Here is a 27,408-nt window from a genome sequence, read left to right as displayed (position 1 = left end):
GAGGAGGGTTTCTAGAAAATAGAGGAATGAGCTTGGTGTGTACTGGGAATGAAGCAGAAGGAGAGTCATAGGAAGAGACAGAGGTGTGGATGTGGCCAGAAGGCGAGGAGAGGGCCAGCTTATACAGAGTCTGAGGAAGGAGGGTCCAGCACACAATGGGCCCTCAGCAAATACTTCAGGAGTAATGACATACATATTGGGTGGTCCATGCTGTGGGTTGGATTTTACTGTTGATACTTGAGAAATGAGTTGTTTTCAGTGGCTTCGGGCTTCCTTAGTCATTACAATTACTTATTAGATTTGGTTTCGTCAGAAGGACATTAGAGAATGACAGTGAACACCACAAGAAGGGAAACCCAATACGTCTTCAAAACTGCAGGGTGGAAACAGATTTTCAAGCTCTTTGGCACAGTCAGCAATGTCCTCCTCAACCACAGACTGACTCTGTTTGTAAGTCTGAAATGCCTGAGCAATGGCCTCTGGTACCGCGGAGAAGATGGCCTTTAGGAATCCCACAAAGTTTTCAGTCATTTTCATTCTAGGTGAGAGCCAAGAGCAACAAGTTTTTCAGTCTCTGTTCTGGGTCTTCTGTTTCAGATGTTCCAGAGAGAAGTTTCTGAGCAAAGGTACACTAGGGATGCTATTGAGTGAAATCAACTTCCCTAAGCAGAGTTCAGTCCTTGGGTCTGTCTGAGTCCAATCTGTCCTCATGTCTGCAAGTCATCTTGCTCAAACAAAGCACTTATCTTGTCATTTTCTGACTCCCTGGTGCCCATGCAATAAATTTCACTTTCCTTAAAATGGTATTTAAGAATGGACTCCAACAGCTTATTACTGTCTCTACTTTCACCAAGTTTCTTGACTTTGCTTGACATCAAACATGTTCATTTCCATAGTGTCCCCTCACCTTGGCATGACCTTTCTCAGACTTTCATGTCTGTCTTTATGACAAATTTGTTGAGGTCAAGCACAAGTGCTAACACCTCTGTGAAGCCTTCCTTGATTTCACTTGTTTCAATGAATCCCTCCTTCCTTAGAGGCTCTTTGTAGATTAGCATTTCATTTATAAGTTTGAAGATGTCTGCCATAGTATGCCTAAGGTTTTTTTTTTTTCCTTCCGTACCTCTACTGTTAATTCCCTAATCCCTATCCCAGCCTGTCCGTTAGACTTCACAGTGTCACTTTACATTTATTTCTGAGATCGGGGAATCCCTGTCACCTCTTCAGATAATAACAGTATTGTGAACACTTATTAAATGCCAAACACTCTTCTAGTCAATTGAGATGTATTAACTTACTTAATTCTCAGAAAACCAGAGGATGGTTACCAGCCTCATTTCACACAAATAGAAAACTGAAGCATAGAGATGTTAAGGGCCGAAGGTCACACAGCGATATGCAAGATTCAAGATTCAAGCCAAGTCTGTGAGGATCCAAAGTTCATCCTCTAAAAGATTCTTCAAGACTCCTTCTCTATTGTAAAGACCCTGGGGCTGGGGATTGGTTCTGCGTTTATTTTTGTTTTGTTCCTGGAGCTTTATGCTCAGTGCCTGGCGCTGTGCTTAGTACAGTGTAAGGGCTGAATGTGTACTTGTTGTGAATGAAGGAAACACATGTCCGTGTATCTGGAAGTCACCTGAAATTAGACCACACCTTCTATATCTTTGTTTATTTTTATCCCCCGCTCACATCTCAGCTATAGTTTTCATGGGTATGTTTGCTGAATGCTTATGGAATGAAGGGGCAGAAAGAAAAAGACAGGGGTCACAGAAATGGGTGAGGAAGGAAGGCCAGGAGGGAAACAGAAGAGTGGTAAGAAAACTAGCTTTCTGAAGCAAGTGGAGCTGGTAGAGGAATTGGAGATTGTGCAATTGCAGATTCCCTAAAGAGGTCAGGCAGGTAAATGGTAATTAAGGACATTGGCTAGAGAGGGCCATCTCGTGGTGGGGACCTAAGCACTAGCCATCAGGCCCCCCCACATGCCACCATTCAGGTGGGGATGGGACCGAGGTTTGCCAGACCTTCAAGACAAGATGAAAATCTGGATTTTAGAGGAACTTCTTTATTTTTGTACACTGTTGGCAAGTATTTCAAATTAAAGGAAAACAAAACATTCTGTGGTTTAGACCTAATGTGAATGTAGGCCAGCTTTTCAGTCACCTTGAACGTCTGTGTGAGGACTTTTAGAGCTTATTCAATACTCAGCATGCAAAATTATATGTGAACTCATGGCTCAGTCTTTGGGGGTGGTACAAGTGTCACGCCAGGGGTTAGTTTTGTTCATTCTTCTATGGTAGACAAACGCTGCTTATTGGATTTCCCTATGGTTTTCCGAAGGAGTTGATTTGCAGCCTTAAAATGAGCACATAATTTCTCTCACTTATCATGCTCAGCCCTGGGCCAGAATGAAGTGAGTCTTAGCTGGTCCCTCCAGAAACAAAGAACTGGTAAAATCAGCCAGGTGACCTAATTGTGCAAAGCATTAGAGACTTAACTGGGCAATTTTGGGAATATGTTCTGGAAGATTTGGGACAGAAAAGTAGGAGTAGCTTGGCAAGGCTTCAGGGAGAATGGATAGAAGTGGGGGAGGGGGACAATGGATGCTGAAATTGAGCAGGACGAAAAATAAAATCTAGGTAATGGGAGGCATTTCATCCTTTTGTCTTTTCTTCCATTTAGTTAGGTGTGTATGGTTTGAGTACCTACTGTGGGCTCAGTACCACACCAGCGACTTGGGTCAAAGAGCAGAGATGCCCTATGCTGAAGATGGACCTGGGCTTCCAGCAGCGAAATGCAGAAGAATCTTGTCCCTATCACTTACTAGTTGTATAACCTTGAAGAAGGTTCATAACCTCTTGAAGCCCCAGTCTCCATATCTGTAAAATGGAGAGTGTGGTCGAATTGATCTCATAGCTTTATTGCAAGATCAATAAAGAATATTTGTGTAAACCACTCAGCACAGAGCCTCCCACGTAAGTAAGGACTTAATAAATGATAGCAATTAATACATTTACATGTAAATTCTCCAGTGGAAGAATACAGAAGACACAGTGTTGACCCAAATGGGGACATCATTTTCCATCTCTCTCTTTTTTTTTTTTTTTAAAGATTTCACTTATCTATTTGACAGAGAAAGAGAGAGATCACAAGTAGGCAGAGAGAGAAGGGGAAGCAGGCTCCCCGCCGAGCAGAGCGCCCGATGTGGGTCTCCATCCCAGGACCCTGAGATCATGACCTGAGCTGAAGGCAGAGGCTTTAACCCACTGAGCCACTCAGGCACCCCTCATTTTCCATCTCTTGCTTTTATTTACAGCGGTCCCTGCCACCCCTCTTCTCCACGGTTTTGCTTTCTGCAGCTTCAATGACCAGAGATCAGCTGTGAGCTGCGAGCAGATGCTCCTCCTGATGAAATGATCAGAACATCGGTGGCAGGCCAGCACTACGTCAGAATGCATATGTCATTCACCTCCTTTCCTCTCAACACGCAGGCACTCTATCATTTCATATCATGATAAGAGGGGTGATGCAGTACAGTAAGTAAGTAAGTAGGAATGCAGTACAGTAAGATTCTGAGAGACTATAGTCACATAACTTCTATTACAGCATAGTGTTATTATTGTTCTATTTTATTATTAGTTATTGTTGTTCATCTTTTACTGTGCCTAACTGATGAATTAAACTCTATCAGAGATATGCATAGAGGAAAAAACATAGTATACATACCGTTGGGTACAAATGGCGGTTTTAAGCATCCCCTGGGGGGCTTGGAACATACCCCTTTGGATAAGGAGGAACTTGTATTTCCTTCACAGCACACACTACAGTTCGAAATCATGTTCCCAAAGTCTTTTTAGTTCCCCTACACTGTCTCTCCTCTTACCCTGAGTGGACTACAAGGGAAAGGAAAGCAGGAAGCACATCTGCTATCTGCCTTGACCTCCTAATGTTCCCTAGTGCTTAAGCATGCAATAGTTACCTAATAAGAATAATATTTTTTGAGAATTTATACATGTGGATTCTAATACATTGTAGTGCATTATCTCATCTAATCCTTTGCAATAATCTTACGTATTGTCACTTTCTCTGTCTCCAGTTTAAAAATGGGGAGACAGGATCACAGAGAGATGAAGTCACTGGCTCAAGTTTACAGGGCAGAGAAGTTGCGGAACCAGGGTTGCAAAGTGTTCTGGTCAGTGCTATGGTCTGTGCCCCTTTCTGCTGTGGATGGACTAACTGGAATAAATGCATTAATGAAGAAATAATGAAAATATTCACAGGAAAGGAGACAATTTAACTGGACAGAAAGATGAGTAAGAGTTTGCAGGGAAACAAAGGATGAAAGTACAAATGTGTGCATGCATGAAACAAGATTGTAACTTTACGAAGACCAAGTGTAACAAACAAACAAATAAATGAGGTGTGTGTATGTATGTGTGTGATAGAGACAGAGAGACAGGGAGAGCACACATGAGCACAGGTCTTAAGGAGCTCTGTGTATCATGCTAAGGAGCATGGGCATTTTCTTCCTGGGGCAGGGAAACACTGAAGGGAAAATGTGGGGCAAGATCAGCTTTTCTTTTCTGCAATCAACATTCTGATTATAATAAAGACGAAGTACAAGAATTGTGGATCTGAGACCGGTTTGGAGACTCCTGAAGTAGTAGAGATGAAAACCTATGTGGCTCAAGCATGATAAACCTTCAGATACTTCTGAATTTGGAGTCTTTAGATATTAACAGGAAGCAGTATTTCCAATTATAACTTGGAATTGTCTGCAAGAATTAATGAGAGTAAAATTTAACCTTATTAGAAAGGAGTTCCCTAAATGGATTTTCAAGTTTTTCCTTTTTTTTGATCAATATTGGGCTGTACATGCCCACGAGGTGTGACTTTGCTTCTTCTTCCAAAACCAGCCATGTAAACACAAACTCAGGCAGGCACTAAACTCTTGGAAATTCTTTAGTTTGGGATCTAAACGCAAGGAGCCGTTAGATTTTGCAGTGGCCATCATTCCAAAACATAAATCAAGCCAAATTTGTTTGAAATCCTGTCTTTAGAAGGTTGTGTGTTTTGACAAACCTTGCAGCAAATTTAGTCCAGCTTTTGGATTTGTAATGAAACCTGAAACCAAGCATGTTGGCCTGCCCTGGGGTCTTCTCAAATAAGTTCCAAGCAGCCTTAGTGTAAGGCCTCCCCTAATCTCATCCTGGCAAGGGACATTACTGTGTTGGGTTGCACTGGAAGTTTGGGGTGGACTCTGCAAACATTTCAGACAATCAGGGAAAGGGACTGAGCAAGACAACAATTTGGGGGTATTTCTACCCTTGAGTATTCTTAAGAGTGTAAATTACAGAATTAACGATACCTTATCCCCCTTTGGCTAGTGACTTGGAGATACCCCAAGCCATGATTGGGGCAGAAAGTTAATTAATCTGCTTATTAAAAAGAAGAAATGTCTCATTTGCATGCATTTACATTCAGGTCTTGCATACATCACCCTTTTTGGTGGTCTCTGCTTTCTTTTCTTAATACCACAGACCTCACTAGGTATTAGCTCAATACATTTACATTTTTTGTGTCTGGGCTTTGTTTAAGGGTATATGTCTGGTTATCATTGGTTCCAGTGGAATTTGATTGTCATATAGATTATTTAATTCTCCATAGAGAGCCTTACCCTTCCCTGAGCTGTGCGGATTTTCTTCCAGTTATCATATACCTCAGTTGTGAAAAGATTTATGTTCTTGACCAATCTTGGAAAATAAAGACGTTGCCTGCATCAGAGTTGGACGTGTTATTTGGGGATGAGCCATTCAATTATCTGCAATTTCCTACTCAACCTAATTTTCCATGGTCATTTTTGGGGGAGTTTTCTCCTTCTTGCTTTTCCTATCTTATTTGGAGGGCGGCTTTGGGAGTAGTTTTTTTTTTTTTTTTTTTTCTTTTCAAGAAGGGGAAACCCATCCCCCCCAAAAAACAACCCTTGCTCCATGGGTATATCGTAGGGATTCCACATTCTGAATGATTGTTTTTACCTGAAAACCCTCTGTAACCTGAACCCAGGCCCCCTTAAACCTGCTTGAGTGAAGCCTTGGGAGAATAGGGAGGGGCTGGGAAAAGGATTGATTGTGGGGGTGCAGGGGGTGAGGAGTGGGTGAAATGCAAAGGCTGTAACAAGCCCTTGGAACACCAGCAAGTAAAACCAAAACTATATAGGGAGATGAGTGCAGAGGGAAACCTTGGCATGCGAGTGAATCACCAGCTCTAATACCAGGGACCCCCGTGCAGTGTTTCTGTATTTGGTAGTAATCACATTTCTGATCCACTACAACAGTGTGTCTGTAGGGGTGAGTGGCTCAGGCAGCATTAAACCACCTATATGCTAACAAGCTTAGCAATCAGGTTGTGAAGGGTCCTGGCTGGAGAAAAAAATTAAAACCAAACCTTAGACTTCTGTCAGACTGTGAGGAGAATTATATTTTTGAACTAGTCTACAGTGTGGACAGGAAATGACCTCTCCACAAACTGCTTCTTTAAAAACAAGCAGTGGTGCCTAAAGCTATCCAGCTTCTCTCTCTCTCTCTCTCTCTCTTTCTCTCTCTCACTCTCATTCTCTCCCTCCCTCCCTCCTTTCCTCCCTTCCTCCCTACCAACCTCCCTTCCTCTCTGAAGCTCCTGCTCTCTCCCTCTCCCTCCTCTCCCGTGCTCCCTCCCTCCCTTCTTCCCTCCCTCCCTCCCTCCCTCCTCTCTCGCTCTCCCTCTCCTCTCCTGCTATAGAGGGCTCCAACAGCAGTTCCCAGCCAGTGTGTTCAGCCTGCCTGCCTGCCTGCCTCTGTGTGTGTGTGTGTGTGTGTGTGTGTGTGTGAGCGTGTGCGTGCGTCTACTTTGTACTGTGAGGAACACAGCCCATGTGCTCTGCATGGACGTTACTGATACTCTGTTTAGCTTGATTTTCGACAAGCAGGCAAGATGTCCAGCACACCACATGACCCCTTCTATTCTTCTCCTTTTGGCCCATTTTATAGGAGACATACACCATACATGGTACAGCCAGAGTACCGAATCTATGAGATGAACAAGAGACTGCAGTCTCGCACAGAGGTAAGTACTTCAACCTTGGGTGTGTGTTTGCGTCTTTTTTTTTTTTTTTTTTTAACTGGGCAAGGGCTTTTCCTGGGTTGCTGGCTGAATTCTGTGGGAAGTGTCCCACTAGATACTACCACGTACGTGGAAATGAGCGCCAGGATGAATCCACTAGTTTGAACGCTGGGTTTCCAGGCACAGCAACTCTTGGAGCTGGGGACAGTTTCTGCCGGAATCTTGAAATAGACAACCCAGCACTTGATTCGCCTGCCTGGTCTCCAGATAGGCTGTTCTTCCCGAACTCTGGGGCTTGCAGGCTCTGAGTCGGTCCCGTTGGTGTTTCGTGAGATATAATTCCCAGGGATTTGGGGAATCATTTGCATCTGGCAAAATAAGTTTTTAACAAATCCCCGGAGGAAGTCTGCTTTGACCTGCATTTGCTTTTCAAAGTCATCAAAATCGAGGTGGGAGGGGGCAGAAGGGTAACCCCCTACACTTTTCAGAACTAGCCCTGGAGGGACACATTGTTTGTGTATTTCCATGTTAAATTCAGAAACCAGTTGCTTGGGGCAAGGGGGTTCTCGACTTTCTCTTATCGCTGATGGGAGTGTCTCCCAAGGAGCTCTACCTTCCATCGGGAGCTGGCTGTGCATTCAAGTCAGCTCAAGTTTTGCATATTTGTAATCTTGTGCCTGAAACAGGGAGCGAGCCTCTGCCTTCCCGGCCAGTAACTCTGGGAGCAGAGAACAGGACTTTCAGAACTTTGTAAATGCAAAACTCCAGACTGCCTCCTGCAATTTAAATATTTAATGCCAGTTGACTTTTTCTCTAGGCTGGCGGGTTCTGCTGCTGGGCTGTTCATTTGCTTGTAAGTTGGGGCTTTGTGTTGAAGTGTTCTGAGAAGGAGTTTGTTATAGGTGCACCAAAGTCACTTTAGGAAGTAGGAATCGCTGGGACTCCCGTCTTCTCTGCCAGAGTGCAAATACCCAGAGGGTTGATGGCAAAGAGCTTTAAGGGAATAGCTTTGTTGGAATTTTAGATTGCAGACTGACTCTCAGCTCTGGAAAGGACTCAATTAGTGTTGTATGATAAAATAAAACACACTTGCTTAAATTGTCAACAGAGCCATGGAGAATTCATGACGCCTAATGTATTTAATACAGCTAACAAGATGTGACCTGCTTTCTGATTGGCTAACTGCTGGACAAGGGCTGATTTTTTTTTTTTTTTAAACTGCGTTGTCTTAGGACTGCTATTTTCTTTATATGTTAATACATCATAGAAGTTAAATATAATTGATGATTCTGTTGCTTCCCCAGAAGCCAGTAGCTTTTACAGAAGTGTAAACCCTGTTTTGCTTAGGATGGTGACCTGTTGGCAGTAAATGATACTCTCATGTTGTTGTTGTGTGTGTTACAGTTTGTATATTTGATTCAGTTTTTGAAACTATCTGTAGGATTCTTCAATTCTTGCAGAAACTGTTGGTTGTCATAGCCTGCTTATCAGAATTCAGGGGATAGAAAATGTCTTGTAGTTCAGACACATTCATTGCAATACAAATCTGGGGTTAAAGAAGGTCTTAAAAATATACTTGGTTGAAAACAAGAGAACAAGGGCCATTAGGGCTCAGTTCTTGAACAGCAACAGGATTTAAAAATAACCCGCGTCCAGCTTACGTTTTAGAAAGTTTCTGGGAAGTTGTGGAATGAGGTTTTTCTGCCATCCTCTTTGGTTAGGAGAACAGGCAGATTTCCCTCATATCTGTGTTTCCCCTATGCTCCTAAATTATCACTTGGCCCGTTCAGAGCGAGATGATGTGGGCACTTCCTTGTCCTGGCCCTCACGAAAATCTGCAGATGCAGAAAGGTCCCACATTTGTTTCCCATTTGAGAGAAAACCTTTGAAAAGTCCCCTATTCCTAGTATGTTTCCTTAAAAAAGCCACATTATCTTTTGTGAGAGCTGAACTCAGGAACTCCTACCTTTTGGATTATGGGGTATTACTTTTCAAGATTTTTCTCTGAGTAGGAAAAAAAAAAGAAAAGAAAAAAACCCAAACAGCTTCCTAGCTCAAGAAACTAGAGAAAAAAGCTTGCTCTGACAAATCTTAAAGATTTTTAAAAACCTCTCTGACCGTGACAAAAAATCACCGTGAAGTGTTTTCTGGTATGTTCTAGAGCCAACCCCGAACCTTTCCCCCTCCTTAATTAGATCTTTTTTATAATTATCCAAATAATTGCCCTGACACTTCTTTTCTCTTTGCCAAGCAGTAAATGATGTCATGAACCCAAAGGCCATAAATTTGTTTTCATTTCGTGTGAAACAGAGGAGAGAATAAAATAATTTCTCTCATGATATTTAAATATTAGTATTGAATATTAAATTTTGATCATAGTCTGTAGTTGGAAAATAAAATATTTAGACAAAAAACTTCTCATGAGGAAGTTACATTGTGCCTTCCACGATGGTTATTGACGATAAAGTTGTTCTGAGTTTTAGAGACGGTTGAAACAAAATATAATAATAGCCAGGAAAGAGTTAAGAGGTTATTCACACACAAAATCAAATAGATTGTTGAGTGACTTTTGCAACTTAACCAAGGTGTTCAATCATTTTGGGAAGAGACACTCACTTCTTTCTCCTGTCTTCTGGTTCCTGATCCTATACTACATTGAATTATTTCATTGATTCCTAATAACACACACACACACACGCACACGCACAATTTGGGTAATACTGGGAAGCCCCCATTTCTATTTGAACATAGACTTGGCTAGAAAGAAATTGTTGCAGATAGGTGTTGATGAATAAATTGTAGTCAAGTTCATAGAAATTTCCTGGAAACCTCCTTATTTATGGAAAGGAAAGAACCTGGTAAGGAACCCTGGGGCTTACCTATTCTCCTATAGATGATCCCAGGGGCGGTCTCCTGCGATTACTGCATTTCTTCCACCTAAATCAAAGTCCTTCAGAAACTGGGTGGTAAGAATTTAAAGAGCATTGGATTGGGAATTAATCTTGTTCCTTTCTTGTTTCTGTCACTTCCTAAAACTATTTGGCATAGATCATGGTTCCTCATCTGAAAATTACCTCACGAGACTCCCTAAGAGTCTTAAAAATTTCAGATGCTGCAAACGTCCTGGGTTTGGTTTTCTTTCGTACGAGAACATATTATGAACCAGCATGAGGAGCACAGACATCACTTCTGTGCTCATGGTGTTCAGTTTGAACTCACGAGTAGTACTGAAACAGTGAAGTCAAAGTGGAGAAGAAGCTGAAGGCGGAAACCTTGCCAGTCTTGTTTAAAGTAACGCTTGGAGCTCGCAGTTCCTGGGACAAAGTAGGTACTCAGTAAACAATTGTTAATTTGCCAATCAGTGAACCCATAGATGGAAGAGGGGAGAGAGTTCGAGAACTATGTCTCGGGAATTAACACAATCCCAGTGCCTTTAGGGGCCTGGTGTGCCCCGAAGCTGCTTTGGGCATCAGCCTCCTGTTCTCCTAAAAGTGCTCATCCCCACCTTCTCCACCATTAATTTATCCATGAGGTGATTTGTGTCCCAAATATCTGTGGCAAAGGAAAGCAAGTGTATCAGAGATTATAGGACCTTTTTAAAGGAACATGAATTGTATTACAAAGCGAACAGAAACAACAAAAAAATATGTTTTAAATGCTATTGGCTGTTCTGAGAAATACAATTTATTTGCAACATCAGAATCTCAGTGGAATTTCATAAAGAAATGTGTGGGTGTCCTCCCCCACCACCTTTTAAATGAAATTAAGAGAAACTCTGAGGTTTGCGTCACTGTTGGTCACTGTAATTCCCAGGCAGGAGGAAGGGGGTGACATTTTCCATCGTGTATGCTACCATGATTTACCCGACATCTTCCAAAATATTTGTATTTGAATGGTCTTGCTGTCCCAAATGTATCTGGGAAGAACACAACTGCACAATTAGAGAGTTTAGCATTTCACGCAGAGTGCAGAGAGCCTATGAAAACGTGGTCTACAGATAACAGAATTTGCTCTGTAAAAAGCTTCAGTAATTAGTTAACAGTAAATAGTATTTTTTTTTTCATTTCCTGAGGTCTGTGAAATGAAAAAAATTGATAAAATATGGGACACATCATAGTGGCCTTCATTTTTAGTGAGAGGATTTCACTGTTGCATTACTATAGAATTTAAGAAAGTTTATCAAGTTATAAAAATCTTCATTCTCGTAGCTTAACTTTTCTGTACCTTTCTTTTCCTCAAATGACCCAACATGTCTCCATTGCAACAAAGCTGTTTTTAAGTATATATGTATTTTTCCTGTTGGCAATACTCTAATTTTAATAAAACACCACAAACTCCAGGAAAGTGTGGGTTCCATTATGTATTTCTTCTGTTTCGAGGGTTTTTTTTTCTTCTTTTATCAACATTACACATCCCACTCCAAAAGAGAAAACTGTGATTACAATTGGAAGCCACACACACAAGGTTTTTATTAGAATTACAGTTTTTGGTTTTACAGGATTTAATATGAACGCGAAAAATGTTTGAAGATCTTGAAATTTAAATCTGCTGCCTGCACCCCTCCTTGCTCAACTCTGCAGCTCCCTGGGGAGGGCGTGGGAGGGGGTGGGGGGCTCTCATTCTTCTCTTTCAGTTACATTTTTATATACTTCAGTCACCGGGTTTCGCGTTGTAACATCATGTTTATTCATGGGGTAGCTTAATATCCATGATGTTCAGAGGGAGTCTTAGTTAAAATGAGATTAGGTATTTTGGATAGGTGGAAAAACATGAGAAATGTTTTGTGATAACTTGGATTTTTTTTCCTAGAAATTTAGAAAGAAAAATGCTGCTGTTACTCTGCGTCTTATGAATGATTTTCAGTGTTAAACAGAGAACTTTCCAAGTTTTTCCGAAGGGGGTTGTGAGGAGTGGGGGGAGGGGGCGTTGGTAGTGGTAAGGAAAGCTGTTTTGAAAATGTTAAATGAAACCAAAAGTGCAGTTTTAAAAATGAGAACTTCCAAACTCTCTTATTTTTCAAAATCTCTACATGACCTCAGAAAACAAATTGCAGGACTCTCGTACCGATTTTATTTTCCTGACGTCTTTTTTCCCTCATGTTCTTACTATGGGAACTGTTTTTAATTAAAAATTGCTGCAAACTAACTATTAGTAGGAGGCCAAGAAGAGAAAAAAAATCTCTCAACTCACAGTCAACACTGATTCTTATCAGTCTAAAAATCAATGCACATTTAAATTTCTTCCTTTTTGGTGTGTAAATTATGATATAGGATTTAAAACCCGTATGCATTTGTTATGCATTTAGCTTTTTGTTTGGGTTTCAGAAAGAAATTAATTTAAATTGTATGGAGAACAGGGCTATAAATCTCCTTTTATTACATTTGTCCACAGTAACTCATTTTTCATGAGGAACACAGAGCACCTCCTTTCTGAACAAGCAAACAAAACATAAAACAAACAACTCTAAACATCCAACTTTATCCATTGTCAAGAACAAGATTCATAAACTTATTTGGGTTTGGTTGGTGGGTCTCAAAATACAATTGATCTTAGAAAACAATCTCTTTTTTGAAGTGTCAGAAAACAGCTTTAAGGAATGTTCAACTGACGATGTAGATATTATATCTACCTTTGTCATTTTCTGACAAAGATACTGTTCTTTCTCTCTCTTTCTCCCTTTCTCCCTCCTTCCCTTCCTTCCTATCTCTTCCTTCCTTCCTTCCTCCCTCCCTCCCTCTCTCTCCCTCTCTTTCTCCCTTTCTCTCTCTCTCTTTCTTTGTTTCTTTGTTTCTTTCTGTCTTTCTTTCTTTCATCAGTTCAAGCCTAGCTTTTTAAAAAAAGGTTAAATTGTAGGAGTATGCATCTGGACATAGGGAACTAATAATACTTAAAACAAAATTTAGTTATTTTTTCAAGAATTGCCATATTTCAAGCAATGACAATTCCAGAGTCTGGAAATATAGAGATGATTAAAACACTTTCTGTCCTCTAGAAGCTTACAATTTGGTAATGAAGGAATACATACAATCTTACAGTGAGGGGCCATGCTAGATTAATACGGGGTAGATTGTGGGTGTGTCCACGTACTAAAGTGATTACGCCCTTAAGAAAGAGGTCAGGGGGAAATAGCTACCATCTACACCGTGCTCACTATCTGCTGAGTGTGGTGTTGAGTGCCTGTTGTAGGTCAGCGCATGTAATCCTCACAATCTCCTCAGGAGGTAGGTACAACTAACTGTGTTTTTCCTGAGGAAACAAAGGGTTAAGTAAATTGTCCAAGATCACACAGATGCTAGTTGAATTTTAGAGGTTGTGCTGTTAACCTCTCTGCTGTAGCACCTCTCTTGAGATAGAAAATACTAGTTAGGATTCTAGTTTCACCTGTAGAAATTTATTTGGTGAACAAATTCATTTTTTCTTCCTAGGACAGGTTGACTTTGGCAGTGGCTGGAAACGTGACCTCATCTACCTAACTTGATTTAACTATTTGTCTCTTAGACTCCTGACTGATTTCAAAAGGGACCATGTGCAATTCCAGTGGATGGTGCCAGAGATGGACAATATACCCTGGTTATTGAGAGAAAAGAACCACAATGACACTCCCTCTTGAAGAATGAGTGTCTTCAGTATTCATTGAAGTGGTCTTCTCTGAAGAGAATAATTATGCATAATCTAAAAGTTTAATTTTTTTACTTAAAAATATTTAGGTGTCCATCCAGTGCTTGACTCTTCTCAGGTATGCTCTGGGGAAGATGGTGTTTTGATTGTCATAAATAATGAGATTAGGAGATTAAATTAGGATTAGAATTTGGCGTGGTGTTGGCTTCCTTTGCAGGTACTCAGTGAGGAATCTTAGGGAAAATAAAGACACACAGGAGCTTCCCATTCGCCTTCCCACTGTGGAGGCAATCTCCACACCTTGTGTCTCTGCCTTTCTTTGCTGGGGGTTGATGTTCCCTCCCTACCCTTGCAGCCTACTTCAGCTCCCACTGAGGCCCTTGTCTTTACCATAAATGGCCTGCCCATTATTGGACAGAAGATGGGTTTCCTTATTTGATCTACCCCAAGCCTGAGATGCATCCATTCTGGTTGTCCTGTAACGGGTACAAGAAAAGTAATGCTCAGAGACATGTAGACCGAGTCCATACCTGGGCATCCCTGGGGTTGCAGCTTCTCACTCCCCCGTTGAGTGTTCCCCCACAAAGCAGGTGTGTGGTAAAGGTCCCCCACTCCCCTTTGGAAGCTCTGATTTGCCCTCACTTTACCACCACTTTGGACTAATCTAGTTTGAAATTTTAGTCTTCCAACTGAAAACAGAAGGCCCGGTGTTAGAGATTTGACAGACCTCTCTGAAGAAGAGGGAACTACTCTGTTCTGGTGATGTCACAACCCCATCCTCTCTTTTCAGGATTGGGATGGCTTGCTAATTGTGCTCCCTGCTCCTTCTCACCACCTTTAAATCTATTCCCCCCAAGCAGCCAAAGTGATATTTTTGCAGCATAAATCCGATCACGTCACTCTTGAGCTTTCTGCTACACCTAGAATAAGCTCCTTGCTCTAGATATAAGAATGGATTGGTCTGCTCCTTCCAGATGTCCAGTCTTATCTCCTACTACGTGTCCAGCAGGTTCCAGTCACAAGGGGCATCTTTGGATCTGTTATCTCTCCAAGCTCGTTCAAGTCTCAATGCCTTTGCCCTCAGTGGAAGGATGGATATACAGATTCCTCTATAATAACCCATAGAAGTATTAGCAGATCTAATTGGACTTAGAATTTGGCACAGTGTTGGCTTTATTTGCAGGTAATCAATTAAATGCTTCAAAGAAGGTAGTGACAATGAAAGGCATGAGTCCTAGCACTTTGTAGGTCCTCTCCTGATCAGCCTAAATGTCCTCTTCACAGAGAAGTTTTCCTGGATCACCTCAATTAAAATGACCTCCCTTTTGATCACATGTCCTGATAATTTTCTTCATAGAAATTGTAGCAAGCTGATATTTTCTTGCTTCTAGTTTATTTCTGGAGCATCTGCTTGTCCTCCATAGAATATGAGCTGCGTGAAGGCAGAGGCCTTCTTTGTCTTGTTCGTAGTTGTCCCCCTAGTGTTCCTGGGCACATGGTTGATATGTAAAATATACCAGTTAAATAAAGGAAATTCCACTGCATCAGTACTATCCACATCGACACTGAAATTTACCTTGAATCTTATGGACAGTTACAGCTGGAAAAGAATCTGTGAGCCTAACAGCCCGGTGAGTGTTCATTGATAGAATGCTCAGCCAGACCTGCAAAGAAAAGAAGCCTGGAAAGGGAATTTCTTCTGAGAAGAAAGTGTTGACCTGAGAATTTTGCCTTCTGGGTGGTGTGAGTCTGCTGGGAATCTCCCGACTTCTGATTAAAAATATTTACACTTATCCTAGTGTTTTTTCTCATTTGATATATCTACCACTTCTCCCTCTTTGGATCTACCGAGGGGCCCACAGCCATGAATTATGAGATGAATCATGAGCGTACCTTACATTTCCTAGAGCACTTTGCACTTTGGGAAAGGGCTTTCAGGGCCATTAATTAGCTTATTTGAAGTGATTTGCACAACAGAAAATATGGAAAGTTCTATTAGTGTATGATCTTGTGGTTTATAATAACTGGTGTTTGCTGACTGTAGTGTGTGTACGTGTGAGGGAGAGACAGACAGAGGCAGACGGAGAGAGAGAGGTGCTCTCCCCAGTCGGAATGTGTTTGTGTATGTGCGCACAGTGTTTACACCAGTGCTTTTCTCCTCTGGAGTGAAAAGAGTGATGTGCCTGGAATATAAAGATCTAAATGGAAGTAGGACTTACAGCAAGTCAGATCTGGATCCAAATCTGGGCTTGCTTCTTGCTTGCTGTGTGATCTTAGGGAAGTTTCTTAACTTTTCTGAGTGTTTGTTTTTTCTCTCTCTTTTTAAATATTTTATTTGTTTATTTGAGAGCGAGAGAATGACAGAGAGAGCGCATGAGAAGGGGTAGGGTCAGAAGGAGAAGTAGACTCCCTACTGAGCAGAGAGCCCGATGTGGAACTCGATCCCAGGACTCCAGGATCACGACCTGACCCAAAGGCAGTCGTTTAACCAACTGAGCCACAGAGGTGTTCCGAGTATTTTTTTCCTTATCTTGAGTTTTAGCTCGGGAGGTGACTGGCTAGTGGATGTAAAATGCCTGGTGCAGTAGGACCCCCTCCTCCACTTTTCTAGAGTTTTGCTTTGCTCGGCTTCAGTTCCCTGCAGTCAGGTGAGGCCCCGGAGCAGAGGACCCCGCTTCTGCTATATTGTCGGAAGGTCGGTAGCAGACTAATGCTCTACCACGATGCCTACACCATTCACCTCACCTTGCCTCGTCACGTAGCCGTTTTGTCATTTCACATCTTCACTGGAGGAAGGGGGACAGTAGTACAACCTGGTATTTTGAGAGAGGGAGACCATATCCACATAACTTTTATCACAGCAGATTTTATAATTATTTAATTGTTAGTAATTGTTGTGAATCTCTTACTATACCCAATTTTTAAATTTCGCTTTATCATAGGTATGTATTCTAGGAGCAAACAGTACATATAGGGTTTGGTACTCTCCACGATTTCAGGAATCCACTGGGAGTCTTGGAATGCATCTCCCATGATAAGGGGTGGGGGGGATTTCTGTGTATAGTAAATGCTCGAGGAATGGAACTAAGATGATGGTGATGATGATTTGCAGTCCCTATTCTCTATCCCAGCAGCAAATTAAGTCACATAAGTAATATAAGATGGCTTGGTTTCCTGCAAGTATCTTTGCAAATATTTTTTACATGGCTTGTACTAGCATGGTGCAATTTTACTAACCAAATTTACAATGACGTTTTAAGACTCATGGATTTGGTAACATCATGATAAGGTAACGCCATCAGGGTCTCTCACTGTTACATAGTAGCACTGACATAATAATCATGTGCCTTCTTGCGGCCATGCTCTCGCCCCCGCACCCCCCCCCCCGGAAATCCAGGGTATAATGATCTCTGAGACTTACCTATAGTTAAGGATTAGGAATTGACCCATGTGTGGGACACATGTGCTCCATTCCATTGGGAGAAAGCTGTGTTCCGGGCTCGCTCCTGCTAAGAACTCAGTGGATACAACAGAATATTACAATGTTCCCTTGTCTCAGCAGTGCCTCTGGAGGGCCACCTAAATGGGGGCCCCAGGGAGGGCTGGGGAGCCCACACCTGCTGTCCTGGACTGGGCATTTCGTCGAAAGAGGCGTACCTCTCAAAATGTAGCTCTGTACAGACTTCTCCAGGGGAGCTGTGTCAGCACTGGTCGGAAGCCTGAAGCACCACCTGCGTGTCTGGACTGATAAGAGCCTTGCCAATTGATCCACTGTGACACCTTGTGGCTTACTCCCTAACACAGTGAAAATGCACGCGAGTGAAAGCGGTGGTGTGCTGAATGGCACCAGGTGGTGTCTTTCTGGCCAGAGGGAGCAGGGTGATGGGTAGGAAAGCCGCCCCCTCCTGCTTTCCTTAGAGATGCACCTGCGCGTTATAAAGTGCTGATCTGTCCAGCTAGTCTCAAGGTAGAGCTTCCTTGATTTTTCATTATTGAATTCTTTCAATTATACCTACCTTCTTATACTTTGTCCCCTTGACCAGGTCACCTGCAATTTTTATTGAGAGTGCCACACAAATAATTTTTTTTTAAAGATTTTTATTTATTTATTTGACAGACAGAGATCACAAGTAGGCAGAGAGGCAGGAAGAGAGAGGAAGGGAAGCAGGCTCCCTACTGAGCAGAGAGCCCGATGCGGGGCTCCATCCCAGGACCCTGGGATCATGACCTGAGTCGAAGGCAGAGGCTTTAACCCACTGAGCCACCCAGGCACCCCTGCACACAAATAATTTTTTATCAATCTTTCTAGTCAAGTATCTTGCATCGCTCAAACATTAAGTTGTTTGCATATATATATATATATAATCATATATATATATGTATGATTTCTTTTTTGGAGAGGTTGTGCTTGTTAAATTTTGCTTTCTGATATGGGTCATTTCTTAGGACTCGGGAAATTTGTCTTGAGACTGAAAATTGTGTAGACAGGCAAAAGCTAAACGAATAAATAAGGTTGACTGTTGGACAGTACACACGCACACACAAAGTCCTCTTATGCATTATAATTTTAGCCACGATTACCCTGCAGTTGGCTAAAATTTCTTGCTTGAATTGAAATTAAGTAGTTAGTGCGAATCTCCTGCCTTTGAAAGGTTTTGTTGGAGAACATTTGATGGAGAGCCTACCACTCTCAAATTAGTTGACTCCTAGAATTTCAGAGCTGGAATAGACACGGAAGATCATCTAGCCCATGCTCCTAATTTTGGAAGTGTGGAAACCCAACATAGGCGGGGCTTCTTTGGACTTTGGACCTTGGACTCTGAAGTGCTGCTAAATGGTCTCAGGTCTTGTAGATCATAACACTAGTTGCCTGGTAATAACCGGGGACTGGCCAAATTAAACACTCTTATCAACCACGAATTTGTACTTCGATCCTGCAAAAATGTCTATGTTTTGAACTCCTTTCTCCTTTTCCAGTTTTCTGATTGCCCTAAAATTGTATCAGCCTTCAGCATCATGCCACCGATGTTGAAAAACACATCACTATGGGGCACCTGGGTGGCTCAGCGGGTTAAAGCCTCTGCCTTCAGCTCAGGTCATGATCCCAGGGTCCTGGGATGGAGCCCTACAACGGAATCTCTGCTCAGCAGGGAGCCTGCTTCCCCCCCCCCCTCTGCCTGCCTCTCTGCTACTTGTGATCTCTGTCTGTCAAATAAATAAATAAAATCTTTTAAAAAACAAACAAACAAACAAACAAAAAACCCACATCACTAACCTACCCTGTTTCAGAATGTGTGGTGGTTTTCTTTGCCAATTTTATTTAAAATTAAATTGCGAGTGCTTTAAAATCTGTTTAATTTTTCTGATTTTAGAAACACGGTACATTATCAATATAGGGTATTTATAAAATAACAACAATATGCAAAGAGGTCAATACAAATTTTCTCTAATTCTGCTATGCAAAAAATTGCTGTTAATGTATTAATAGATACATGTAATACATACAAACATATACATCAGTCATGCCTAGGAGCATATTGAGCTCCCTTTTGAATCTAGCTCTTGACTAAAATTATGACTGTTTCACTGTGCTCTTAAGCCTCTTAAAAATATATTTTGAGTTGCCTGAATTCTTTACACTTATGCTTATGTTTTAAAAATTAACACCATATAAATATTTAAAAATTTATCTGGCTCCTTTTTACCATGATTTAAACTAAAAGAATTAGTATTTTTAATAACCAAGCTTGGCTCCCAGTAAGATGGGATGCTGGTGCTAAGGATTTAGCTATGGTGACTGTTACGATTACCATTAGCATTTAATACCAGGCAGAAACATTTACCCAGGGATCTCTGTCTCCTTTTTAGGATTTCCCCTCCCATTTGAGGACAGATCTTTTTTCCCCCTGATTTTCTTTCTCTTGTATTATTTCTGAGTCAAGAGACAGTTGGCTTGCAACCTTGTGCAAGGTCCATAAATCAAAAGATTTTGCACAATTTATACTGGGAAGAAGGAGCTTGAATTAATGTTAAGAGTTAGTGTTGATCTAGAACCAGTAGGTTGGGATATAGCAAGTTAATTTATGATGCTGTTTGAAGGACATATATTCGATTCAAGGAGAAATGTGAAATCTCAAAAAGTGAGCTATGTCATGAGTTGTATGCAATGTTATCTTATTTTCTCCACTGGATCAAAGAGATCCTTGGGGTCAGGCACTATCTTATTCATGTTTGTATCCTTCGTGACAATTTACATTCTCTGTGGCCAATAGTGGTCTTTTTTTAAAGGTACCTTTCACAGAGGCAGCCATTTTGTAACCAGATTCTGAGTTATCACTGTTTTAATATGGGTAATATGCATTTTATAGATAAGCTTCATACACATATGCTTCTATTACAATATTGTGGTATGCAATATCATCCCCTACCACAGCACTAACATTAAATGACTAACTTCTGGAGTCATGCAGACTTATTTTTGTTACCATTTGTACAAGCTTGAGTGAATTAATTTACCCCTCCGTGTCTCGGTTGCCCTCCTGGGTACTGTAGGAATGATGATAGAAACTATGGCTTTGGGTTTTTATGAGGACTGAGTGGGATCATTCTTATAAAGTGGTTAGCATAATGCCCGTCCCCTGTAAGGTTTAGCCATTATTATTATGGCTTCTCTGTTTAGTGGATTTGAGCATCTGTCTTATGTGGGCTTACTGGTCTAGAGATGAAGAGGATGGCATCCTTGTGGTGAAGGAACTTAGTGAGAACATAGTAAGGATTTGTAGGAAGGAGGAGGGTCTTCAGGGATGAGGGGGGATTTGCCAATCCAAGAAGGGTGGTGGGAAGGTTTTTGGTGGAAGGAATGGCACCTGCAAAGAAACTGAGCTTTGAAAGGTGATACTCTGTTTGAGGAAGGGTGAGGATTTTGGCATGGCTAAGGCTGAGGGTCTGGAAGTATGTTCAGTATTCATATATATGTGTCAGGTGGGGTTGGTGAAAATGGTAGGAGATAAGCCTGGAGAGGAAGTGGGGGACAGACTGTGGAGGCTTTGGTAATCCAAGCCAGGAGCTTTGATCTTCACCTTTCAGAGACTATCCAAATGGACTTAACATGGTCAGTACAAACAGGGCCCTGACATGACTGTTTCATTTCTCTGTGCCTTGGTTTCCTCATTTGGAAAGTGATACAACAGTAGTCCTCTCCTCACAGGATTGTTTTGGGAGAATTTAATGAGATAAGGCCTTTAAGGGCTTAGATGAGCTCTTCAGACATGGTAAGGATTAAATCAACATTAGCTTCCACTGTATTGAACAAAGGGAACTGATAAAAGGTAGATTTTTGCCTGGGTGGTGTGTGTGTGTGTGTGTGTGTGTGTGTGTGTGTGTGTGTGTGTGTATGAAATAATTTGATCTGCTTTTGGGCAAGATCACTCTGGTCACTTTGTGGAGGGGGGGACTAGCAGTCTGTCTTGGAGCATATTTGTCTGTTGAGAGAAAGGAATCAGTGAATGGGGAGATGTACAAAGGAAAAATTACACACAGTTACTGGCTGACTGAGCTATTTTTAGCTTAGTGTGTCTGAAGCAAAGGATGGATTTTCATGGCTTCTTTTTTTTTTTTTTTTAAAGATGCAAAATTACCGTAAGCCAGGGTTATGTAACTTGCCCAGGGACACTTTATTTGTTCACCCGTGAGGTCCACGAGATAGTTCATGAAACTTTCTGCAGTCATTTTAAAGGATGGGCCCCCAGGGTCTCCAGCCCTGAATTTCCTCCTGCCTTTGCCAGGATTGGGAAACCGGAAGTGATGGGCTATGCCTTCTGTGAAAAACCTCCTTACATGGTAGCCAGCCTGGCACAAGGACCCCATAGTGATATAGTGAGTCAAGTGAAAAAGCAGAGTGGGGAGAGAGAGTTGAAATCCTACCCTATCCAGGACAGGTAAGGTGAGTCTCAGAGACTCCGTTTCCAAAGGGGCAGACTGAGAGTAGCCAAACACATCAGGTGCATCTTGAACACTAAATGGGACCATGGAGGTGAATTAGCCAAGACTAGGGTGGTATTGGGTAGCGACTCCTTTCCCTATGGGGTGCTTCATGTGATGTCACAGGCCCTCACACTTGGTTCATTTTAGCGGTAGGTTTCCTGAGCTCTTCTCAAAACCACTTTCCATGCTAAGCTTGAGCCTCTGGCCCTGGATAAATCTTTCCTTCTTCCTGAGCCTCTACCCTCCCCCTACAGCTCTGGCGTAGATGAGATGTGAATGGCAAAGTTCTCTTGTTGGCCCCAGAGTCTCTGATCACATGGACTGTTTGCTTCTGTTTTTTAATCTACCACATTAAAAATAAAATCAAGGTAAATAGTGTGTTATTGACTCTGTGTCAAGCCTCCTGTTCCTTTTCTCCCACCCTCCTTGGTGAGGGGAACTTGCTGAGTCACAGTCTCTTGCTTTTCCACAGGAACTCGCTGGAGCTGGAGAACCACACTTCTCCAAAAGCTCTGTGCGCCATTGTCTTAAAACCTGCACATGAAAGAAGGTCCAAGATTGTTTTTTCCGGTCACCATAAACAACCTTAAAATGCAAATGCAGGATGTACTAAAATTACAGAGATCAGTGGGTGCTGTGTACTGTCAGTTTTTTGTTTTTTTTTTTTAAGAAAGGTTAAAATTCATCTGAACCAAGACTAGAAAATAAGCTTAAGGTGTTAGGTTATTCTGAAAAGACTGTTAATGCCTGTTGGCTAAGTGCATTAAACTGCTTTGAAATGATCACTTGTGTGTACTATTTTAAAAACTGCTTGCTGGGATGGTGATTTAAACCTGTTTTTTTCTGGACTCAAAACTTTGCATTTGTCTATTGAAAAAAATGCTGTATTTGAGACAAATAAACATTAAAATACAGTTTATTATATTTCCAGGCGTTTGTCTGTAAGGAAAATATGTCAAGACATTTATAGTTAGAAGCTGAAATCTCTGCCTTAATTTACTCCATCGTATTTCCAAGGAACCTAACTGTATATATAGTATTACCAGGTCTCCAGAGACCTCCTTGAGGGGATGGATACCAGATACTCTTGGTATAATGGGAGTGTGGGGGGTTGGGAGAGAATGGGTAGGGAATGGTCTCCAGTCTTAATTCTATATTTCCTGTGATTTTTTTTTTTTTTTAAAGAAGGCTGGGGAAAAAGGAGAGACGAAAGAATGCTGTTATTTTTATGACGGCTTTGATTTCAAAACCCTTAAAGAAGTAGCATTTACTGTGGCACCCTGGAGTGTCTATGGTGGGATTGCATCATCCCTCAATAACTTATTGAGTTTTTTAATTATGTTTTTGATAGAAGGAGGACGACAAGCAAGCCTTGCCCTCAGGATGCTCATAGCCTAGTGGGGAAGACAGCCAACTAAACATCTACTTACGGTGAAAGCGGTCCAGGGTCCTGATGGGCAAGACTGGGCTGTTGAGAGCAGTGAGGATGGAGGTCATCCCAGCAGAAACTAGTATTGTCATGTGCATGTGCACACACACACACACACACACACGCACACACACAAGTGTGCACACACAAGTGTGCACACACACACACGCACACATGCACACATACATGTGCACATTCATACTCTAAGTTGCTTATGATATGTAGTAAACTGTGACCCAAACAGCCATATTTTTAACCTCGGGCACTCCTACCTTTTTGACGATGCTGCATATCTGATGATCTTTAGAGGTATTAAGCTGCTTAAATATCCAAACCCAGAGAGATAAAGCCATGCAACATTGAAGTGATGGCTGCAGCATTAATGTGATGGTTGCAACGAGGCCCTTACCCTATTATAATAGAGACCTCAGATCAGGGAGAGAAAGAAAAAAGGCAACTTCTCTAAGCATACTTACCAGCCAAGATACAGCAAAAACAATCCTTTTGTTTTTCCTTAGCTGCGAAATTGTTCAATGTGTAGGGTAGAAAATTTCCTCCTTACAAAAGTGTGGATTATAGTAATTTTTATGAAACTTCTAGGTTGTTACTTAGTGAATCTTAAAAAAAAAAAAATCCCCCTCCTTCAACTATGGTATCTAGCTAGACAATACTGAGAAAAACTGAGGAAGAAACAGATCATGCAGAGCCTTGGACGGTTAGGAATCTCTAAAACTGAAGGCAGAGACTTAATGAGAATGAAGCAGGGTCTCAGAATTCAAAAGCAGGACCTTATGAAAATCGTGGTGAGCATTTATTAAGTTTTTGCTGCACGCCAGTCTCATAACTAAGTGCTACGAGACATCATTGTCTCAACTAAGCTGCACACCAATGGTAGTATTGGTAGTATTATTAGGTAATCATAATAGTAATCCTAGGGAGTGTTATTACCACCATTTTTCTGATGAGGGTACAGAGGCTGTAAGAGGTTTAGTAATTAGCACAGGGTATCACAGCGAGCAGGAATCCCACTGTGGCTTGAACCTGGCTGCATCCAGGACCAGAGTTAATCTTCACTCCTCAATTCTATTGACTCTCAGACAGTGCCCCACTTTATAGATGAAGAAACTGAGGCCCGGAGAAGTTACATAGGCCCTTGGTCACAAGAGGAGGAGTCTTTTTCATTGGTTGATGATTTTGTCTTCTGTTCCTAAGTGGGAGCCAGTATGTGTACACTGAGAATCCACTGTGAGTGTCCTGTCACTGTGAATATCACATCACAGTGGCCTTCTTGAGGTCAGGGACCACACCAGACTCATCTTTGTATCGGCAATACAGAACGCAGGGCCAAGTGCAGAAGAAATTCTCTAGACAGCAGGAAGAATATGAGAGAAGTCGCAGGCTCAGAATTTTAAACACAAGTAACTATAAGCTCCCCACAGCATAAGCGTGTCTGTCTTTCTAGGCACAGCAGCCTGTAGGACATGTTTATGTGAATTAGTAAAAGGTGCTCCCTCTAGGTGAGTCTATGACCCTTCTGTACAAAGGGAAAATTTATCTGGTTTTCCTGGACACTAGCCCTGAAGGACTTTGTGAAATGTTTAGGATTTCAGCCTCGTCTTCCTATTCTCTTGACCAGCTGTCTTTTTGCAGTGTGGAAACTGCCCAACTGTATAAGAAGGTCTGTTTTTATTTAACTTAATCATCCAGAATCTAATACAGGACCTGGAATCTGACTGATATTCACTAAATATTGATTGGACACATGAAGAATTTTAAAGAAGTGTTAAATTGTCTTCTGGCCTTATAATGCCATAACTACAGTAAAGTGTTTGGGCTATGTCGACATTGAATTGGTTCTGTAAGGAATTACAGGATTTGGATTTGTTGGAGGAAGAAGAAGGGAATCCCAGCAGGAAGGACCAAACACTTAGGATGCACCAAGCAAACGGGTGTGGGGGAGGAATAGGCCAAGGTTGGCTGACCTCTGCTCGGGGAAGTACCTGAAGGTGTGAAGGGAGTTGCATGTCTGAAAGAGGTACCAGTCTCATCCATCCCATGCTTGGGCTCCATATCCACAGCAGGCAGTGCAAATGCGGCTTCACCGACTTGTTGAATTTGCTTCTGATATTTCTATCTAGGAAGACATTTATTATTGGAAGGCATTGGTTCATGTGATTATGGAGGCTGAGAACTCCCATGATCTGTCATCTGCAAACTGGGGATTCAGAAAAGCTGGTGGTGTGGTTTGAAGACCTGAGAACTGGAGGGCCAATAGCATAGATTCCAGCTGGGGTCTGAAGGCCTGAGAACCAGGAGCACCGAGGGCAGAAGATGATCAGTATTCTAGATCAATGAATCAGCAGTTTATCTGACCTTCCTCTGCCTTTATGTTCTATTCAGGCTCTCAACCAATTGGATGATATGCACTCACACTGAGGAAAGCATCTGCTTTACTCAGTTTACTAACTGAAATGCCAGTCTTTTCTGGAAACACCTCACAGGCACACCCAGAAATCATGTTTACCAGATAATCTGTCATTCCAGTACCTGGTCAAGTTAACATGTAGAATTAACCATCACACTTTTCCCTGCTGTTTCTGTCTTCTCAGCTGTAAGACAGTGTGGTATTAGAGGACCTTGAAAGCTTTGCTGAGGATTTTAGACTTGACTTTGCAAAAATGGGAACCATGACATATTGAGAAGATCCATTGAAATCTCATTCCTTCTCTCATCCAGTGTATGTATGTTGAGTAGTGGCTGGGTGTTTAGCAAACAGTGGTACATAAAAACAGGCATGGGCCTTTCTTGTAGGACACTTACAACCAAGTTAGGGAGCAAATAATCATACTAATTAATATACAGCTATAATGGATAAAATGTATACCATATAACACAGTGGGATAAATGCACTAAAGAAATCAAGCATGTTTCTGTAGAGCATACCATAAAGAAACCTGATCTATGCTGGTGGGAGCAGTAGTCAGGAAAGCCTTCTTTGAGGAAGTGAAGTTTTAGCTGAGATTTAAAGAACAAATGAAATTTCATTAGAAAAATGGGATTTAGAGCAACAAGTTGGCATTTTAAATGAGGAACAGCAAGTGCTAAGGTCCTGTGGTAGCCAAGGGCTAGGCTGTCTGGAGTGCAGAGTTCAAGGAGGAGATGTAAGATGTAATCTGAAGCTAAAGATACGTCATATTCGACTGTGATTAGACCATGTTCAGGAGAGCAATGGGAAGTGTACTTTTTTGGTGGGGATTTGAAAAAGGGTACAACATTGGAATAGCATTTTGGAAACATTACTCAGGCTGCTGAGTGGAGAATGTTTTGGAAGGATTTAATAGCAGATGCAAGAAGACAAGTTAGAGAAAGATATTATAGTTTTCCCAGAAGCAGATGACAGTGCACTGGGTCACCAGGAGAGGGGACAGAAGAGCATGGATAGGACAGTGCTTGGTGTGATGGATTTGCTATGGATGATGTTTAGTAGAAGAGGTCTCTAGGCTGGGGTAAGAATAGGGACTCTTCTCAGGTTTTATCTCTATCCATTCTTGTCAACAGCATATACCTGTGTCCTCAAGCCCCATCTTGGTGTATGGTTTAGTGCTTTCTACTCTACCTGCTTCTCAGAATCCACTTGAAATAGCTGTAACAGCATTATTTGTGTTCATTACTTCTGCCACACTCCTTTGTAGCCTTATCTACCTCCCCTGCATGGTGCACTTCCCAAGCTCCGTGCCCAACTTACTTTTGATTACTTTCTACATTCACAATATCTTCATTACTTACCAGTTTGTTCAACATTCTTCGCATTTTTTTAAAAGTAAAGATTGATTGAGTTCATTCTCTTTCCCATTTTTGAGTCTCATTATTTCCCTATTTCTTCCTGGTGATTAGTGGTCCTGTTTTATTTCAAGTGCCTCTTATCTTTGAAAAGCTCTTGTGATTCTCTTAAACCCATTTGCCATTTTGTTGGCCTGTCTTCCTTTCTGTTATAAGCCTTAAGTATGGCATTACAGTTTTCTTTCATCCCCTTTCCTTCTTTAGGAACAACTATAGACACTTCACTACCCTCAGATTGCCAAGCAGTGTCTGACACAATATAGAAACTCAATAAATATTGGTTAAATTTGTTCCTTTTATTGCATGCACAGACTTTGATGGAACCACTTCAAATGCTTCTTGTACCTGCTCTCTTTTATATTTAAATATGTATGTGTGTGGCTATCTGAATCCAGGCTTTCCCTGGGGAGACTAACAAAATCATTCATTTCTCTGTGGCTTTG

At 41.6% G+C, this 27,408-nt stretch overlaps 1 protein-coding gene across 10 annotated transcripts in view; it reads left to right on the top strand.

The window, feature by feature from the left end:
• The first annotated feature begins 6,685 nt into the window (after positions 1-6,685).
• The window catches only part of LDB2 (LIM domain binding 2), a 380,811-nt gene continuing 360,088 nt past the window's right edge, over positions 6,686-27,408 (top strand). For 4 of the 10 annotated variants that reach the window (XM_047718959.1, XM_047718963.1, XM_047718962.1 and 1 more), the window contains exon 1: positions 6,687-7,098. In XM_047718959.1, coding sequence (XP_047574915.1) covers positions 6,967-7,098 — 132 coding nt within the window. In that variant the 5' untranslated portion in view covers positions 6,687-6,966. Of the gene's footprint in view, positions 7,099-27,408 lie in introns of all 10 variants that reach the window. The other 6 variants (XM_047718960.1, XM_047718961.1, XM_047718957.1 and 3 more) reach the window with 3 other exon arrangements.

Source organism: Lutra lutra, chromosome 2, assembly GCF_902655055.1.
Source record: "Lutra lutra chromosome 2, mLutLut1.2, whole genome shotgun sequence".
In the NCBI taxonomy this organism is placed as follows: Eukaryota; Metazoa; Chordata; class Mammalia; order Carnivora; family Mustelidae; genus Lutra; species Lutra lutra.
Note: the sequence above shows the minus strand (reverse complement) of the source record. Positions and strands in the feature narration are given on the sequence as shown.